This window comes from Tiliqua scincoides, chromosome 1, assembly GCF_035046505.1.
Source record: "Tiliqua scincoides isolate rTilSci1 chromosome 1, rTilSci1.hap2, whole genome shotgun sequence".
NCBI lineage: Eukaryota > Metazoa > Chordata > Lepidosauria > Squamata > Scincidae > Tiliqua > Tiliqua scincoides.
This window is the reverse complement of record NC_089821.1, coordinates 306,038,617-306,059,348: the sequence shown is the minus strand read 5'-3', so window position 1 is coordinate 306,059,348 and position 20,732 is coordinate 306,038,617. Positions and strand designations below refer to the sequence as shown.

Sequence of the window (20,732 nt, the reverse complement as noted above, 5' to 3'; positions counted from 1 at the left end):
CTAGTTTGCGTTCAGTCCATTGCCACCATTTTGCACAATCACAGTATCCCTTTTGTGTGAATGCTATTGGTCCCTGTTGGGGTCAGCTGCTTCCCCTGCTAATTGGGCAAGAGGCACTTTTTCAAGTGGGTGCGCCCCTTTTTAGCAGGGGGAGAGTAACTGGCCCACCTCACCCCAGCACTGTCTGTTCTAGTGGCTGTCTGCTGATGTTCTTTTTGCATCTTTTTAGATTGTGAGCCCTTTTGGGACAGGGAGCCATTAGTTGTTTGATTTTTCTCTGTAAACTGCTTTGTGAACTCTTAGTTGAAAAGCGGTATATAAATACTGTTGTTGTTGTTGTGTTGTTCCCTCTTGCCCCAACTTACCTGGAGAGGCTGGGGGAGGGTCCCCAGACTGGCAACAAAAGCCCCAGGAGGAGGAGGAGAGACTGCCAGGACCCTGGGCATGCCCATCCTGCTGTCTGTTCCACCAAACACAAGGGAAAGGAGAGAGGCAGGGACCAGAGCCCCAGGCCCCTTGAAGGCTCTCACAAAGGAAGTGGGAGGAGGGTGAGGGAGGAAGGGTGGAGTGGAGAGGGCTTCATAAGGGATGCCTGTGATGAGGGAGAGGAGGGCAAGGTGTGGAGTAGTTCCTGCTGCCATTGTTGAGCACCACCCTCAAGAGACAGAGAGAAGGAGAAGGGTGCTATAACCCCTCTCTCTACCTCTTCTCCCTTGCTGGGAAGGCCTGGGAGGCAGGGAACAAAGCTCCAAGGATGACAACCGCCCTGCCCCCACATGAAGCCTGACACTCCCCAAGCCCAGCAAGCTGTATTCCTTCACTGACGGTCTGAATCTGTAAGATTCAGGCATAGATAGATTTAGGGAAACCCTCTGCCTCGTAGGATTAATTCTCATCTTCTTTGCAGGATTGCTGTAAGGATTACTATGTACAAACCTCAGTGCTCTAAAGTTCTGGGTCTATTATGAAATCTGTCTATCTCTCAAACTGTATCTATAGAAAATATTTAAAATGTCAAGTAGGGTAGATAGCTGAATGCTGTCTTGAACCTGTTGTGTTGACGCAAGTGTCCACCACCACTTGAAATATATAAAGTGGGTTTGAAATTAATCTTTGATTCAGCCAACCTAGTGTTGAAGTATGAAAACATTTGTTTCAAAGTTGCCTTTCCAGGAACCAAACCCCTGCTTCCCCATTCGTGGCTTTTCAGTGAAGGCTCAAAACATATCTGTTTTGCCTGCCCTTTGGGTGATGGGTTGATACCTGCCCTCTGCGACTTTGTGATAGGGCTGTGGCTTGGCTGCTTCTTTCTGGACCAAATAGTTACCTGCATGTGCCTGATCTCGTCTGATCTTGGAAGCTAAGCAGGGTCAGGCCCGGTTAGTACTTGGATAGGAGACCGCTTGGGAATACCGGGTGCTGAAGGCTTATACCATAGTCTTTCGAGACTAAAGGTTGCCAACCAGTTACCCACCCCCCAATGATTCTATTGTGTGTGTGTGTGTGTGTGTGTGTGTGTGTGTGTGTGTGTGTGTGTGTGTGTTTTTCTTTGTTTTTGTTTTAAAAATGGTTTTACTTACATAAGAACAGCCCCACTGGATCAGGCCATAGGCCCATCTAGTCCAGCTTCCTGTATCTCACAGCGGCCCACCAAATGCCCCAGGGAGCACACCAGATAACAAGAGACCTCATCCTGGTGCTCTCCCCTACATCTGGCATTCTGACTTAACCCATTCCTAAAATCAGGAGGTTGCGCATACACATCATGGCTTGTACCCCATAATGGATTTTTCCTCCAGAAACTCGTCCAATCCCCTTTTAAAGGCGTCTAGGCTAGACGCCAGCACCACATCCTGTGGCAAGGAGTTCCACAGACCGACCACACGCTGAGTAAAGAAATATTTTCTTTTGTCTGTCCTAACCCGCCCAACACTCAATTTTAGTGGATGTCCCCTGGTTCTGGTATTATGTGAGAGTGTAAAGAGCATCTCCCTATCCACTCTGTCCATCCCCTGCATAATTTTGTATGCCTCAATCATGTCCCCCCTCAAGCGTCTCTTTTCTAGGCTGAAGAGGCCCAAACGCCGTAGCCTTTCCTCATAAGGAAGGTGCCCCAGCCCCGTAATCATCTTAGTCGCTCTCTTTTGCACCTTTTCCATTTCCACTATGTCTTTTTTGAGATGCGGTGACCAGAACTGGACACAATACTCCAGGTGTGGCCTTACCATCGATTTGTACAACGGCATTATAATACTAACCGTTTTGTTCTCAATACCCTTCCTAATGATCCCAAGCATAGAATTGGCCTTCTTCACTGCCGCCGCACATTGGGTCGACACTTTCATCGACCTGTCCACCACCACCCCAAGATCTCTCTCCTGATCTGTCACAGACAGCTCAGAACCCATCAGCCTATATCTAAAGTTTTGATTTTTTGCCCCAATGTGCATGACTTTACACTTACTGACATTGAAGCGCATCTGCCATTTTGCTGCCCATTCTGCCAGTCTGGAGAGATCCTTCTGGAGCTCCTCACAATCACTTCTGGTCTTTACCACTCAGAAAAGTTTGGTGTCGTCTGCAAACTTAGTCACTTCACTGCTCAACCCTGTCTCCAGGTCATTTATGAAGAGGTTGAAAAGCACCGGTCCCAGGACAGATCCTTGGGGCACACCGCTTTTCACCTCTCTCCATTGTGAAAATTGCCCATTGACACCCACTCTCTGCTTCCTGGCCTTCAACCAGTTCTCAATCCATGAGAGGACCTGTCCTCTAATTCCCTGACTGTGGAGTTTTTTCAGTAGCCTTTGGTGAGGGACCGTGTCAAACGCCTTCTGAAAGTCCAGATATATAATGTCCACGGGTTCTCCCGCATCCACATGCCTGTTGACTTTTTCAAAGAATTTCAAAGAATACTTATTGATTTTATGCATTGTACTTTTTATTATGGAGTTTTGTAAGCCGATTTGGGCATTTGCTTCAGCAGAAGGAAGGAAGGAAACGCAATAGTGCACCTATTTCTATAGCACAAAGGGCCAAAGTACAGGATGCCTCAAAACCCATAGTTTGTTTTTGAGAGTTGGTCTTTTCTAAGGTAAATAACTTCAGGGAGGGAGGTGCTCAAGATCAACACCATGGCATGGGGAGAGGGGAAACTTTAACCCTTTTGCCCTGTTGCGATCCCATTCTGGATCCTTCCCTCCCCACGTGGCTGCTGTTTTCCTTGGAGGTATGTTCCTATTAGAATCAATGGGAGCTTTGCTCTTGGAAGAAATAGCCACAGGAAGGGATCTGGATTGCAACAGCAGCAGGAGGAAAAATGTTAGAGCCATAGTTCCAATCTTGATTCCTTCACATGGTTACTATTTAACATACAAAAAGAAATAAATTAGTGATCGTGCAGGGCTTAGTGCACTGTATAGTTTGGCCTTATGTCAGTTTACCAAAGAATATGACTGTATCTCTGTACATGGTATCTCTGTATCTGTATCGCTGTATCTCTACACTGTATCTCTTCTTACTTTCCTCCAACATGGCAACCACCACCTACTTAATCACCAGATTAAAAGAATTTTAATCTCTGTGGCTGGATTTGACTTTACTCTCTGAGCAGGCTGCTCGCCACAATTTGGGAAAATGGTTTTCCTGGGATCAGATAGCTTCTCTTAGAAATTAAATGTCAAGAATAAATCAGAAGCTCTTTCAATGCATTTCCATCTCAGTTGTTGTCTTGGCTCACTGTGTGTTCCTTCCCAGATGATTTACAGAGCCAGTCCTATCCACACTTACTTGGAAGTAACCCCCATTGACTCTAATGGGGCTTACTTCTGAGTAGACATGCATAGGATTGGGCTGCCAGTCTACATTAGATACAGAAAGCATAAAAATGGACAGTTAGTGGTGAGCAGTGGAGATGAACTAGAACACAGAATGAGCCTCACACATTGAGTTGTACCCAAAAAACAAGCTGGACATCAGTGACTGTCATTTAGCATGGCAAGCATTGTTCCATGCAACCAATACCAGTTACTAATCCAGCTGCCATATTCTGAACCAATTGTACTTTGTTATGTGGCTGTAATGCAGTCAACCACAGGACATGAACTATAGAATGATTCAATGCAAAAGGCGACGTTATAGGGCTCTTGTACCTTTAACTGCTGTTTTGATGAATAAATTTTGGCAGGTGCATTTTCATGCAGGAGCCAGAGAAACTGCATAGACAACTCCACCTTAGTTTATACAGTGAGCAAGATTGTATAGTGAACTCAGTGGCATGGTTAGAGGGATTAAAGCTTTGCAGAGAGTCTCACCAAAGTGTGCAAAGGGCCCCTCCCTCTCCAGCTCAGTTTTACTCCTGCCACACGGAATGGCTCCAAAGGGGAGGGGGAGGGGCTGCTTGCATGGCACATTCAAATGCTTTGCACCCCCTCTAGCTACGCCACTGCATGCACCTGCTCCCAGTAGCCTTGACAGCTAAACCGAATCTCCATTTTCAAAGGCAGTGTCATCTTCTTCCAGATTCTGGGGCTATAGAACAGGGGACAGCTATTGCCTTTATCCCCTCCTTCTCCAGAAGCATCTGATTGGCTGCTGTTGGAAACACTTTTTATTCCAAATTGTGTCCTCAAGCAACTTTTCCCTTCTGTTTTGTTCTTTTTCAATTTTCGTCTTCCTTTTTATTTTCTTCGTTGCCTGAATCCTGATTCAGCCTAAGTCCCAGCAGTAACAAGTAAATGTTCCACAGCGGCCTGTGATCTGGCTTTGAGTACGAAAGAGTGCCAGAAAAACACCTCCCTGTCCCTCTGGGATCGCTGCTTAATGAACTATGACTCAGCCAACTTCCTGTGAGCTCAGGCCTACCTGTGTAAATGCAAATTGGCTGCTAAGAAACCTGTTGCGACAGGTCATGTGATGAGCAGTTGAGTTTACTTTTCCTTTTTTTTTTTTCAAATCCTGCCGGTTGAGAGGAGCGCACTGGTCTCGCTCTGCTTTTTCATGCACAAGTGATCTGCTCTGGGTTTCACTGTTAATCCTGTGTTTGCCTCTCCTTTGCTTCAGGGGGAATCCTCTGCCCCAGTCACAAACACTGCCGAGGGTTCATGGAGAGCACTGGGAGATTCCAAAGAGACGGTGGACCCCGAAAGGCCTACCCCTGAGGCTGCTCAAGTCCTCCACGTGTGCCAAGCACAAGTTGCTGAACTGGAGCTGTGGCTAGACCAAACCAAAGAGTCCCTGAGGTCGGCAGCCCAGACCCACCAAATGCAGCAGGGGCTGGAGAAGCACCTTGCTGAATGCCAGGTAAGACGAGCTGGCCAAAGTTCACTGCTGCCGTCTCATACACCAGTCACCTTTCTCTCCCACTTAGGCATGCCTACACAATAGCAACCATGCCTGCTTCTGCTCCCAAGCCCTTTTTGTGATGGAGCTGTGAGTTATGGTGCCCTGCTGGATTCAGGGGCATCTCCGTTTTCCACACTCTTGGTTTGTTCATTGGGCGCTAGGTGGGAGCTAGATTTACATGGCAAACACAGAATTACCAACCCCTAAAGTGCCTGCAGGGTCAGGAATAGAGCATTTGCAGGAGGGGAGAGGTGATTAACTCGCCTGGCCTTTTCCTTCAAGCATCCTCTCTACCCCCAAGTTATATTTTCCCAGCTGGACTGTGACACTCTGCCCTGTCTTGAAATGAAACAGGAAAATGAAACGGGGAAGGTGTTACACAGATGTAAAAGCTTCAGGGTTGTTCCTATATGCATGACAATTAAAAGAATTTGCAATGGTTGGTTGTCTCATCCTTCTCTGATTCCCCCCAGTACACACACACATAGGAGGTTTCTCAAAACAACAGAGAAGGAGAAATGGGTCACTTCTAGATCTACTTGACATCCCTTCTCTGTGCAAGGAGTCTGTCAGCAAAGAAGCTTTGCAGTATTGAATGACTAACTGCTTGATTTCCCAGCTTATGTTATTGGAGATTGAGCAGAAAGTGATATCTCTGCTGGAGAATTGCAAAGACAGCCATTCCAGTGATCATTTGGGCCTTCAGGGAGAAGCAGAGAGCCTTTCCTTAAAACTTACAGATGTGAAGCGCAACTTGGAAAAAGTCCAGGGCATGCTCCAGGACAAGAACACAGAACAGGTAAAGAGGCAGCCACTGTGAGAGTCACTATTGTGGGAAGTGCTGCATGTGCGTGTCATGATGGCATTCGATGACACAAGCGTGTGTCTTTACTAGACAACATCCAAGTCTGTCTGGCTGTTTATTTTGATTCATTGAAAGCTTAATATCCCATCCTTGCACACCAAAAATTTGGTGCCTGTGGTGATGTATTTAGCTCCCAACCAAAAAACCTGTTGTTCTGCAAATGAGTTATGATCTCCTAAAAAGACATTTTCAATTCTTAGGGTTCGTTTGGTGAACCAAGAATAGTTTTGATGGATCAGGCTGAGACCCACCTGGTTCAGCATTCTCTCTCCAGCAGCCTGCCTGGTGCCTCTGGGCACTCAGAAGCAGTGACTACCCCTCCCTTTGCCCCCCCCCACCCAACACCTGGCATTCAGAGATATATTGCACCTGTGTATGGGCTATTGTGGTTAATAAAAAGCCATGGTAGTTATACCGGTTCCAGCTGTCTGGCTGACATATAAGGTGTAGATATGCTCTTACCAGGAAAAGAGGCAAAAGGTGAATTGTGTGTAGAACTTTAGAGATGAGCACAAATAAATCAGAATCTAAGCAGGTTGCTGTCAGACCTGCCCTTGGCAATCTATAATTACCTGCCTGTAACTACCTGTAATGGGATTTCAGGCTCTGCTGAATTATTTTCTCTGTGCTTAGAGGTTGCCTGGCTTTAGCCACAGACTGGTTACAATGCAATCCTATGTCAGAAGTAAGCCCCATTGTGTTCAGTGGGGCTTACTCCCAAGAAAGTGGGTATAGGATTGCAGCCTGATTCATGGTAAGAACAGCAATGTCGATAAAAATGTCATGAAGACCATGTCATCTTGAAAGCAATGCTGAATGTGAACAACTTCTTTGATCCTGGGTGGGGGAGAGGTAGGGAGACCAAACGAAAAGGACAGCTCAGACTGTGATAGTGAAACCAAGATTATCTCCAAATAGTGCCTGCAGTGGTGAATAAACAAGCCCTTTGTCCTTCTCTGTGCTGAACGCTGTCACTCTGGATGACACTGGTGCGTTCCAGCTAAATTTAGAACAAGTCTACTAAAAGGTTTGGGTGGCTGGAATTACATATTACACCAACAGGCATGGGCTTCGTATTACCTGTTTGCTAAATAAAATGAATGTGAGAGTAGGGATTTGCAGGGAAGATTAGCCCTTCCCAGTAGTACACCAAGGATGGGGTTGGGTGGGATAATGGTGGTCTATCTCAGGTGTCAAATCTGCCCAGGGTGTCAAATGCACCACTGAGCAACCAGTAGACCTGGCCTCCCCTGGGTATCTCAGGGAGGAGGCCAGGTCTACACATGGCTTTGAGTCACCCACCCTGGGCGTCAACTACCTAGGTATGCATATTGGCCCCTCCTTCACTTACTGCTTTCTTCCTGCAAGTCTTCCTGCATATGTGTTTCTCCTGGTCTGTTTCCTTTTCACATCTGGAGCCCCTCTGTCATTAAAACAGGGGCATGTGGTGCGGTGGTGGCAGAACCTCCCCACTGGCATCCACCAAAAATCACCACAACCTAACCCGGTGATCACACACCTGTGTACAATTACCAGGTTAGGCTGTGACAATTTTCGGAGGACATCGGTGGGTCGGTTCTGACTCACCTGCCACCCCTGCAGCGCACATCCCTGCTTTAAAATGCATGGAGGTTGTCCTTAGTCCTTTCCAGGTTACTGTTCCTGGGTACTCTAGAAGGGAAATTGCTTAGTACAAGAGTATTTGTTCTTGGAGATCTGTGCTTGAATATAGACTGTAGCATGTGATGCCTCTTTAAATTGCACACTTCTTCTTCTAAAAACATTCCTCTGTCCTGTGTGTGCCTTTGTAGCTCAACTCTGATGAAAACATCAGTGAGAAACCCCTGAAGATCCCTCATTTCACACTCTCCAGTGCTTTTCCATTCACTACCTCAGACAGACTTCTGCTCAGGAGTTCAAATGGTTTACAGCAACAGCAGGTAATTACTGGTTTCACCCCATTACTACCTGGTGAAATATTTAACTATATGTTGTTTTGCTTCATTTAGTTTTGCCAGCCACTCGGATCTGTTATATGCTGGGGTCCCTTCTCTGACCCACTGAGGAACTAGTGTCTGATCCTCAGGACTCCCTGTTTGAGCCTCACCTCATGACAGTAGAAGGAGGTGCAGCTTCACTTTCAGCAGCCTTGCACATTTGGTCTTAACAGTACTTTCCTTCTATTTCTTTTTGTTCCTTGCTCACAGGAGCTGCTGTTAAAGCTCTCTGAACAAAGCAATCTCATCGAATTCATTGACGTCTATGTGGATAATATACAGCCACGATCTGGAGACAGCACAATTCTGGACCTGCAAGCAAGGTACAAGGCAGCAACACAATGAGTGTGGTTACCAAAGTGTGCCAATATGTATCTGTCAGGAAGCTGGGGTGGGCCTCTTCAGGCTAGAAATTCAGTTTGGATCTTCAGCCTGGAAAAAAGTTGCCTGAGGGGGGACATGATTGAGACATACAAAATTATACAGGGGATGGATAAAGTGGATAGGGGGATGTTCTTTTCCCTTTCACACAACACCAGGATCAGGGGACGTCCACTAAAACTGAGTGTTGGGAGAGTTAGGACAGACAAAAGAAAATATTTCATACCCAGCATGTGATTAATATGTGGAACTCCTTGCCACAGGATGTGGTGATGGCATCTGGCCCAGGTGCCTTTAAAAGGAGATTGGACAGTTTTTCATGATGGCTATGTGCAGCCTCCTGATTTTAGAAGTAGGCTACCTCAGAATGCCAGATGTAAGGGAAGGCACCAAGATGCAGGTCTCTTGTATGTTTCCTGTGGCATTTGGTGGGCCACTGTGAGATCCAGGAAGTTGGACTTGATGGGCCTTGGCCTGATCCATCTGGCCTCTTCTTAAGTTCTTATGATGTTTATGACCCATTTAAACATAAAGCATTTTAACTGCATATGGCAAAAGGAGAAGGCAAAAATCTGCCTTTTGCTTATCCCTTTCTTGATACAAGACATTTATGGATGTGCCCCACAATAATTCCAGTTTCCCCTGAACAGAGAAATAAAACGCATGATGTGCTGTTATCACTTCTGCTCCAGTTCAGTGGTTACTGCTAGTAGACACAAAACTCAATGCAATAACAGGACAGCATTTTATTGTGTGCTACTGCTCTAGATATTACCAGAGGGGAAAGGAATGCTATACAAGGATGCTATTTCTAGCAGTAATTGTGCAGTCCCCTTATTCTCTACCTCTGCCTCAGCAAAAGGAATGAAAAATGAAATGAGTGGAGGAATAAAGAGATTTCTATTCTTCAGATTAGCTAACCCATCTCACTCACTCATTACAGGTTTAGGAACAAAATTGCTGTTGAAATATACCTAATTTTCATCATGATCATTGGCAAATTTCAACTAGATTTGTTAACCAGAGATTGCAGATGAGCAATGTAAGACGGAATTTAAATTTGAAACTTTTAACATTAGGTGCATCAAGATATTAAGGGTATGGTTCTCTCTTAAGGCACACTCCCCACACCAATATGATGGTGATGCTAATGCTACACCTGCTGAAGAGGACAAGAATACTAATTATACCATATTTTCCTACTTTAGTAGTGTGTGGGCACATAAATAGCACAATCCAGCACAGAACTAGATGCAAACAAGCCCATTGAAAATCATTTACTTAGGTCCCAATCCTATCCAACATTTCAGCACTGATGCAGCCACTCTAATGGGTTATACACTGCATCCTGTGATGGGGGGATCAGTCAGGAGGCCTCCACAAGGTAAAGGAATGCTCATTCTCTTACTTCATTCTCTTACTTGCATTTTGGCTACATCAGTGCTGGAAATTGAATAGGACTGGGCCCTCAAGCGTGCTTAAGTGTGTTGGATTGTGGCTTCTAGATGTTGCTGGTACCATAGGTGTTTTTTTTTTCTTGGGAAACAGAGTTAGGTGAAACTGCATTCCCCAGCCTACTTGGGAAGTTCACTACAGTGGCGTAGCTAATGAATGTGTAGCCTGGTGCAGACGTCAAAATGATGCCCCGGAAGTGATGTCACAACCGGAAGTGACATCACACCCGGCCTTTTTAAAAAGTGTGAATTAGGGGGGAAACCTGTCTCCTCCCCCCAGCAGTTCACCACCCACTTGATCTGTGACCTCTCCCAAGCCAGTGGCATAGCTAAGGCATCTATATGCGACCAAAGGATTGGATCAAAGAAGATTTTGTAGCCCCCCCTTCTATGACAAAATCAAATTTTTTGATCAAAATATGACAAAATCAAATTTACTTAATTAAATAATAAACAAAAAGTGTGCCCCTTATTGGTTACAGACACTGCGCTGGGTTGTAGAGGGATGGTTATTCACCCCTGCTAAATATAAGAGGATAACCACTTGAAAAATTGCCTCTTTACCAGTTAGCAGGAGTAACTGTGTTATGATACATGGAAATGAGAGCTGACTCATATTAACACCTTATTGGTTCCATGCTGTATCATAACAACATCTCATTGGCTCTCAGAAAAATCAGTCTCATGGGTCAGTATTGAGTTTAAATAATCCACTTTTTGTTCCATAAGGTAGTTGCGTTTTTGTTTTCTGGTTAATTGGCCATAACTTTTGTTAGAATACAGATAGTCCAATTGGGTTTGTTTCATTGCATTCTGCATTAAATTACCTTTCCAGTGATATATAACATGATGGTATTATTCGTGCATACCAAATTTTTTCACAATTTTGGCCTCTAGTGTCAAGCTCAGCTTGTTGTCCCCCTAAAGCTTGTTGCCCAGTGCGACTGCTACCCCCTACACCCCCTTAGCTATGCCACTGGTTCACTAAAGTCCCTTCTTATGTTTGCAGCCTGGGAGCTGCTGCTATGCCACTCTTGTTCACATGGCTTGGATAGTGCAAGAGGCTCTAGGCCATGTAGGAGAAGCCCACAGTGCATCTCTTCCCTCCCTCCCCCATGTCAGTGTTATCCCACCTAGAAAGAGGCAGCCTTGATTTGGGGAGAAACCATAGCACAAGTTCCTTGCATGTGACTTGGGCATCTAACATTACCTTCATGAATGAGCTGAATTGTAGTCCCCCCACACTGCACAAGAAACAGGCCTGTGTAGATTGCTTTGAAATCCATATGACTAAAGTCCAAGTAATTCCAAGTAAACGTGTTTGGGACCAGAGGGGGTCAAGGAGAGCTCAGATTTTGGATACTTCCACACTGGGTAGGTCAGTAGGTCCTCGCTTGCACAAGCAGTACAAAGCTCGCATATTCCCAGCTCTCTTCTCACTATTGCAGCCCCCCCGACAGTCTGCTTCAAAGAGTTGGGAGGGACACTTGGAAATTATGTGGGATGTGGCACTGGGGGCTGTAGCTGCTGGGAGGAATTCTTAAGAGCCAGGAAGAGGCAAGAATAGTTGGAGAATGACATAACCCACTGGAGTGTCTTTTTGGAAAGCTTGGGGAAAGGCAGTGGCAAAAACCTCCCTTTTGTGAGCCTTGTTTACACTTGCACATGTTAAGAGCCAATCACAAAAAACCTTGTCATAGGCAGTTTTAGTGACATTTTTATTTTCTCTCGCAGTTATTTCCTCTCCTAATAATTACATGTTGCAAATTCAGCCCAGAGCCATCCATTTCAGGGAGCGAACCCCATGGCCCAATTCCAAGTGACCCGACTGGTGACAAGTGGCAACACTTGCTAGAGGAGCTGCTGTTCAAGATGAATCTACCGCACTGCCAGTTTGCCAAACCTCAGGTTAGTATATCACAACCACTTCTGCAAAGTCCCAAAAGTTCCTTTTGGAGGTCAGGGAGTTGGTCCCTGTAATAATAATATTGACCACTTATCGGTAAGAGATAAGCAATTGTGTGTGTATGTGTGTTTTGTTTTCAGAGCATGCGTGACTGCCAGGTTGCTTGTGACCCTGAGACAAATCCCTGCACTACCCCCCCACCCGCATTACCTCCCCTGCACTACCTCATCTTCCCGCAGTGGCACATTGCACACTGCCACTGGTCCTGAGGGTTCCTCCTCCAATGGATGTTTCCCAATCTGGCTAATCCCTGATGCCACCCTGGGTGGTAATATGAAAGATGGTTATCCATGATGTGTACACTCATTGTACATCCTCCCACATGAATTTTCCCTTCCCAGTTTGCATATACTCTGTTATGTCAGGACAGGTGGTAGCAGTGTTAATGAACCAGATTCCTCCCAAAATTTTGATCAAAGCCATCATACAAGGGAGAGGGAGCTTTAATATAAAGTGAGAATTTGCCCGTGGGGCAAAGCTTGTAGATACCATAATGGACCCCATGTGGCTGGTGGGTGATATAGTACCATGATTGGATTAAGAGAGGGGAGACTTGGCTTCAAATCCCCACTTAGCCATGAAATTCACTGGGTGTATTTGGGCCAGTTCATCTTTTCATCTAGTTTGCTTTTCAGGAAGGTTGTGAGGATAAAATGGGGCAGGGGAGAGCGACATATTCTGCCCTGATTTTGTAAAGACTGTTTTTAACTCTGAAATCAATCATGATAACAAATTACCTGTTATCTAGTTTGGCTGTAAGATTGAACAAGGGGTTCCCTGGCTCATTTTCAAACACTAAGCTACAGCAGCATAATCTGGTGTCATTCAGAAAAGGCAAACATTTGTAATCCTGTTTACTTGGGAAGTATGTTGTGCATCTCCGCAGTTTAGGGAAATGGAAATCCCAGTCAATGGTTAGCCAACTGAAATCTTGATTGCATTCTAATTTCCCTACCAGATTTGAGCAGTTGGTTGATATTTACCAGTTTTTCTTTAAGAGACACGTAAGCACTGTGATGAAAGGCATGGTGGTCACCTCACCTCACAGACACAGATGTAATATAAGAACATAAGAACAGCCCTGCTGGGTCAGGCCATAGGCCCATCTAGTCCAGCTTCCTGTATCTCACAGCAGCCCACCAAATGCCCCAAGGAGCACACCAGATAACAAGAGACCTGCAAGGCTTCCTGGAAATTGTAGTTAAGAACATAAGAACAGCCCCACTGGATCAGGCCATAGGCCCATCTAGTCCAGCTTCCTGTATCTCACAGCGGCCCACCAAATGCCCCAAGGAGCACACCAGATAACAAGAGACCTGCAAGGCTTTCTGGGAATTGTAGTTAAGAACATAAGAACAGCCCCACTGGATCAGGCCATAGGCCCATCTAGTCCAGCTTCCTGTATCTCACAGTGGCCCACCAAATACCTCAGGAAGCACACCAGATAACAAGAGACCTGCATCCTGGTGCCCTTCCTTGCATCTGACATAGCCCATTTCTAAAATCAGAAGGTTGCACATACACACCATGGCTTGTAACACGTAATGGATTTTTTCTCCAGAAATTTGTCCAATCCCCTTTTAAAGACATCCAGGCCAGACACCATCACCACATCCTGTGGCAAGGAGTTCCAGAGACCAACCACACACTGAGTAAAGAATTTTGCTCCCTGCTGGAACGATGACTGGCTCTGGAGGCAGAGAGGAGAAACCATGTGGTTGCATAACAGCTTCACATGCCACCCAGCTACTTCTGAGTTTGGGGAATGTAATAGTTGTTAGGCAACCTCAGGTGTTTTAGTTATGCCTACTGAATGGGGCCATCCACCTGGAAAAACTGGAACATCACATTGATAGAGTTTAGGTAGGTTTAGGGTTAGGCCAAACGCACCCGCATCTCATGTGCATTTTCCAGTGCAGGCTTTCTGAGGACACAAAAGATGTAGCACTTTTAGTGAATTTCAAGCAAGTAGCTAAGAATGGAACCCACGGTGTCCAGATTGTGATGATGATCATATCATTTTAAATTGTTGCTGCTACTGTTTTGAGTTTTTTTTTGTTTTTTTTTGAAAGAACATCATGTATTATTACCATAATTTTAATCTGGAGCGTTTGTCTCAACACATTTTGCTTTTTCCAAATGTTAGATTGCTACGAAAATAAATATTCTGCCCAAGGGTGCCTCATCTAGTGTGAGGACTCCAACCGTCGAGGAGCTGAAAACGTACACTGCGCAACTTGGCAGCCTGAGCCAAGCAGCATCTGTTCAGATACAGGTACTAATGAAAAGCATTTTTCTCAGTTACATAAATATCAGTGTGGCTGGTGGACAAGATCCAGCCTTGGCAGTCTGAAATATTTGTGCCCCCCCCCCCAAGTGAGTACACCATGGAGGCAGAGTTTAGAGCCAGTGCTCAGTGGTTTGTAGATATTAGATATCAGAACTGAACTCTAGAAAATTGCTGTACTTGCTTGGCATGTTTTTGCTGTGTAAATATATTCAACAGTTCTTATGGGATACCGTTCCATTGAAATCAAGGGAACCTGAGTCACCATGGAGGCTGGAAGGTCCCCCCCTCCCCAGTTTGTGATCCCACTTTCAAGTGGTGACATTGAGGACGACCTTTTGGAATTGGGGAAAATTTCCAGACAAAACTCACTAGGTGCTCAGGGGCTCTTCTAACAGATTCCAGAAGTGATGGCTGACATTTTTCATCCTCTGAACTGCCACAGAAGGATGCCATGCTCCTTCTGCCACAGAATTATGACAGTGGCTGTTGAGACGACCCCCCAATTTTGGGGCAAGACCTCTCCAGTGAGTCTATGTGCTCTAGCAGTGGATCTGCATTGTGTAGGCTGATGGGACAGGTTGGGGCACAAGTCACAATTAATTTCACTTTGAGTAAAACCTTTAATTTTCACACTAACTATTCAGACATATGTATATAAATGGGGTCTATCCACCACCTAGTTATTGTAATAATAAATGATAATAATTGAGACTCAAGGCTGTATCTTCAGCATAGTAACCGGTGCCCAATGTATGTGGCCAGGGGACAAGTGTTGCCACTGGTTTATGTCATTACTGGTGTGGTATTTCCGTATCGCTAACAAGAGTTCCGGAATAAACTTAAATGACATCTCCTCGCCTTCCAGGAAAATATGGCAGGGGAAATCTCCTTTAACCTGGATCAGAAGCTCTTTGAGCTACTTCTGGCCATCAGCCGCTGCCTGAGCAACATGGAGCAGATGTTGAACACCTGTGTGCTCACCAGTGAAGAAGCTCCTGTGCAACAGGTGCTTTATGAGGTAAATAATAATAATAATACAGGTATTTCTATACCGCCTTTCTTGGTCCTCAGATTTCTCCTTAGACTTTATTCAAGGCGGTTTACATAGGCAGGCTTATTAAATCCCCGTAGGGATTTTTACAATTTGAAAGAAGGTTTCTATCTTTCAAGAAACCACAACATTCAGCTATTTCTTTCTTGATCTGGTCGCACATTCTGGCCTCCATCCTCCCACGCTCAGAGTAGATGGAATAGCTCGGCTCAGCTTGTCAGCTGCTTCAAGGTCGCACGGTGCCGGTGGCCTTGAACTGGCAGCCTGCGGATGTTATCTTCAGGCAAATGGAGGCTCAACCCTCTAGACCAGACCTCCTGCCCAATACCAACAGACCCGTCAGTGGTTTGCTGAAAATGTGACATTTGTACTCTTGTTGAGCCAAATGGGGGAATCACAGCCTGTGCTGAAATGGTTAAGATATTTTAAGGTAACCCATTCACTGGTTATTTTCTCCATAAGGAGTGGGGATTGGATGTGCAAAAGCTCCCTGAACTGTGTTGAGTTTTCTCACTGGAAAGTAACAACTGAACAGGCCCAAAGTAGAATGCTATTGCACCTGCCTTTGTGCTGTCAAGGCCAGATTAAACTGTATGATAAATGCATCTCCTCTTACAGATCAGGTTGTATCTGGGTGAATCTCTCAGGGATCACAGCTTTTTCTGCCTTCTCTCACTTCCAGACACTCTCTGCAGAGTTGCAGACCCTTCACAAAGACGTTGGTGATAAAAAGGTTGATCTTCTGAAGTCCATCACCCTTGCTGGTGGTAACGCCGAAACATTATCCCAGTGTTTTAGCAGTTTGCAGGCTTGGCTCCAGTTGACACAAGCAGCAGCTGCTTCCAGGAGCAAGTCTATGAAAATGGAGCTCGACCACCACAGCAATTATCAGGTACCGGCACTGCTGAATTTTCATCTCATATAAAGGCACTTTATGGGGAGCTAGCCCATTGGTTCATGAACCATTAGCTCAGTATGGCAATTATCTGCTGTCTGTGGCAGCTGCTTTCTAGGGCTTCTGACAAGGATTTTTTCCAAGCCCATATGAGACCTGGGACCTTCTTCATGCAGGACATGTGTCCCAGGTGCATTCTCTCCCCCCCTCCCCCACAGGCACTTAGCCGCTATCACAGAGGAGTTTGTTTGGACCAACCCCATAGCTGGTTACCTCTGAGTGAAATTATATCCCCTCTGGGGATTATTTAATCCTTGACCTCCCTGACGGACCCATCCGTGAAACAAATGGGTCATTGATTACAAAACTGGGCATTACTTCAAGGTTTTTGTCTTTTTTCTTTTTTGGAAAGAGGTAAATAGTTGCATGACACTGTCCCTCTCCTCTCTCTGGCCATACTTGTGTGCACACAAAGAATACTTCTGATTACACAGGCCAGTTGAATGGCAGTCTAATTGTCCCTTCATTCTGTGTAATGCGTGTTCTGTTCACTGTTCTGTTCTTGCTTGTCTCCATCACAGAATGAAATCAGGCTATTGTATGATGTGTTGATTGAGAAAAAGTCCCGCCTGCAGCAGTCCATCAGTGCCATGGGCAGGGACAATTTTCCCAAGCACCTTCAGGTAATTAAGTGACATAAAGATAAGGCACAATCAGCTGTCCAGCAGTGGACAATTTTGCCTAATTTCTGTTTGTAGTTATGTTTTCCAAAATGGGAGCAACCATTTAGTCTCCCTGCAAGTGTGGTGGTGCTGCGATAACCACAATTCCACAATGCTCCATGTTCCCTGGCCAGGTAGGTTGTTGGACTAGATGGACCACTGGTCTGATCCAGCAGAATGGGTCCTCATGTGCTTATCAAGGCTCTGGGAGAAGGTAGAGGTTCTTTTGTGGAGCAATTTCAGGTTTTATGAGAATTCCAGGGTGTTTGACGAATCAAAACATCGGTATAATCCAGTATTGCAGTAGTTCTCAAACTAATCGGTCACAACCCACCAGCCCAAGAGCATAAAATTGTTGTGACCCACCAGCCCGTGTAACACTGCCCCTTTCCCTTTAAGGTGTGGAGGCAGGGAGAAAGCAGCGATGTGGTCCCCAGGATCACGCCACTGCGGGGGAAGGGGACTATAGGAATAGCCCCACTGAATCAGGCCATAGGCCCATCTAGTCCAGCTTCCGATATCTCACAGTGGCCCACCAAATGCCCCAGTGAGCACACCAGATAACAAGAGACCTGCATCCTGGTGCCCGCCCTTGCATCTGACATAACCCATTTCTAAAATCAGGAGGTTGCACATACACATCATGACTTGTAACCCGTAATGGATTTTTCCTCCAGAAACTTGTCCAATCCCCTTTTAAAGGCATCTAGGCCAGATGCCATCACCACATCCTGTGGCAAGGAGTTCCACAGACCAACTACATGCTGAGTAAAGAAATATTTTCTTTTGTCTGTCCTAACTCTTTTGTCTGTTCCCTGGTTCTGGTGTTGTGTGAGAGGGAAAAGGGCATCACTTTATCCACTCTATCCTTCCCCTGCATCATTTTGTAAATCTCAATCATGTCCCCCCTCAGGTGCCTCTTTTCTAGGCAGAAGAGGCCCAAACGTTGTAGCCTTTCCTCATAAGGAAGGTTCCGCAGCCCAGTATTTTTAAACTGAACTTACTATTTTTACTATGACTAACTTATTTATAGTTAAAGAAAAGGTGCAAAAGAGAGCAACGAAAATGATTTCTGGGCTGGGGCACTTTCCCTGTGAGAAAAGGCTACAGCATTTGGGTCTCTTCAATCTAGAAAAGAGGTGCCTGAGGGGGGACATGATTGAGACCTACAAAATCATGCAGGGGATGGACAGAGTGGATGGAGAGATGCTTTTTTGCCTCTCACTTAATACCAGAACCAGGGGACATTCACTAAAGTTTTTGGGAGAGTTAGGATAGACAGAAGATAATATTTCTTTACCCAGCGTGTAATTAGTTTGTGGAACTCTTTGCCACAGTAAGTAGTGATGGTATCTTGCCTAGATGACTCTAAGAGGGGATTGGACAAATTTCTGGAGGAAAAGTTCATTAGGGGTTACAAGTCATAGTAGGTATGTACAAGCTCTTGTTTTTAGAGACAGGCTGCTTCTGATTGCCAGACGCAGGGGAGGGCACTGGGACGCAGGTTGTGTCTGTTGTCTTATGTGCTCCCTGGGGCATTTGGTAGGCCACTGTGAGATACAGGAAGTTGGACTAGATGGAGCTTGACCTGATCCTGCGGGGCTCTTCTTATGTTCTTAAATTACTGTAACTAACTTAACTTACTATTTTTAAACTTAACTTACATGCTGTCAGGATCCAGGGAAGTGTGGGGGCCCCATGTAGCACTCTGCAGGGCTCTCTGTGACTTGTAAAAAGTGAAAGTTGTGATTGCAACAAAACTGGAAGTGGATCGCAATAGCAACTTTTCGCTTTTTACAAGCTGCAGGGAGCCCTGCAGAATGCTCCATGGGGCTCCTCACACTTCCCAGACCCTACCAGCATGTAAGTTTGAAAAATCACTATTCCTTAATAACAAAGAAGGGTCATATGAGAATCATTAGTCAAAGGCAGGAGAAATACAGTAGAACCTCTTTACGTTGACCTCCAGACCAAGGGACTGGAGGAAATTGGTCAACATAGGGAGGTGGTCAACATGGGGGGGGGGGGAAAGACATTTAAATATTATCATGTTTAGCTTCCCGGACAAGAAATGCAAGGCCAAGTTATTATTTAGATTGGATTTTTAAAATGTTTTATTGCAAATATAAATGAGAATTGATCCTCTTGTGATGCTTACTATTTATATCATCTATATCTATATCAAGAGACAGAGAATAAGCAGCCCACAATCAGTGTTTTTAAAAACCCCTGAAAATTCATAAGCTTAAAAAAACTTGTAAGTTAAAAAAAATACTTGGTTTCATAGAAGACAGGCGGACCAATGCTATCCCTTGACAGTCCATAGCATGTAGCATGTTCCATAGCCCCAACAGCTAAAAAAAAACAAAAAACAAAGGCTGCCTGGCCTCCACTGGGTCTCCTCAGATTCACTAAATGCCAGAAGGTGTTTGTTACGGTCCCTCACTCAAAGCCGTTGAGAAAACTCCACAGTCAGGGAATAAAAGGACAGGTCCTCTCATGGGTTGGGAACTGGTTGAGGACCAGGAAACAGAGAGTGGGTGTCAATGGGCAATTGCCAAAAAAAGTGGAGAGAGGTGGAAAGTGGAATGCCTCACGGATCTGTCCTGGGACTGGTGCTTTTTAACATCTTCATAAATGACCTGGAAACAGGGATAAGCAGGGAGGTGGACAAGTTTGTGGATGACACTAAACTTTTCTGAGTGGCGAAGATCAGAAGGGATTGTGAAGTGCTCCAGAAGGATCTATGCACAAGCAACCTCATGTCCCTTACAACTTGGTACATGTCCAGGTACATTTGGCAGCCGGCACAGTTCTGTCAGCTATGTGCAGTGTGCCCACCTATAAAAACCCTTTTGCACATGCGCTAGCAAGCGTAGGGGAGGGATTGTCTTATGGCTTCTTGCTTTTCCAAGATGGGACAAACCAGACAAAACACAGGCCCACAGTATCGCGTTCAGTGGGCAACTTATGGAGGGTAAATTAATACTCTGTTCATTGGTCTGTGCAATGGTTGAAGTGGTCAAGATACAACTTACAGAAGTGGTCAATATAGAGAGGTTGGTCTCCCATAGTGTATATGCAGTGTCTGTCCATACTGTGAACATTAGGTCAACTTAAGGAGGTGGTCATTATAGAGAGGTGGTCAACTTTGGAGGTTCTATTGTATATGTTTACAGTTTTGTGCTCTTGGAGCCAAACTGAACATGATGATAAATGCATGGCTGCCACCAAAAGTTTTCTTACTCCCATTCCATAATGTGTCATAGACCTCATGATCTGCATTCCCCCCCCCCCCAATCATTGACATCCACTTGTGAATGGTGGAGAAACATCATGACATTAAGTCACTGGCAGGCAAGTCACTGTCCATTTTACAGAGGGAAAGGAGGGCAAGTCAAATACATAGCTGCCATTTTTTTTTCAGCAGTGGTCTTGTGTTTTCTATACTGTAATGTCTACTTTGGTCCTCAGTTTTCCTAGCCTAAGAAATGTGTGAAGGATGTGCCTTGCACTTGTCAAAAGGGCACAAAGCACTGATTTTTTAGAAAGTGTTACATTCTAACTATATGGCATCTAGTCTGGACGCCTTTAAAAGGGGATTGGACAAGTTTCTGGAGGAAAAATCCATTACAGGGTACAAGCCATGATGTGTATGCGCAACCTCCTGATTTTAGAAATGGGTTATGTCAGAATGCCAGATGCAAGGGAGGGCACCAGGATGCAGGTCTTTTGTTATCAGGTGTGCTCCCTGGGGCATTTGGTGGG

The 20,732-nt window shown here is 45.2% G+C and overlaps 1 protein-coding gene across 4 annotated transcripts in view; it reads left to right on the top strand.

Annotated features, from left to right (window-relative positions):
* SYNE2 (spectrin repeat containing nuclear envelope protein 2) overlaps positions 1 to 20,732 on the top strand; it is a 252,356-nt gene that overhangs the window by 145,342 nt on the left and 86,282 nt on the right. For all 4 annotated transcript variants that reach the window (XM_066629628.1, XM_066629621.1, XM_066629615.1 and 1 more), the window contains 9 exons: positions 5,062 to 5,301; positions 5,963 to 6,142; positions 8,020 to 8,148; positions 8,416 to 8,528; positions 11,813 to 11,948; positions 14,153 to 14,281; positions 15,162 to 15,314; positions 16,030 to 16,239; positions 16,824 to 16,925. In XM_066629628.1, coding sequence (XP_066485725.1) covers positions 5,062 to 5,301; positions 5,963 to 6,142; positions 8,020 to 8,148; positions 8,416 to 8,528; positions 11,813 to 11,948; positions 14,153 to 14,281; positions 15,162 to 15,314; positions 16,030 to 16,239; positions 16,824 to 16,925 — 1,392 coding nt within the window. The remainder of the gene's footprint in view (positions 1 to 5,061; positions 5,302 to 5,962; positions 6,143 to 8,019; positions 8,149 to 8,415; positions 8,529 to 11,812; positions 11,949 to 14,152; positions 14,282 to 15,161; positions 15,315 to 16,029; positions 16,240 to 16,823; positions 16,926 to 20,732) is intronic.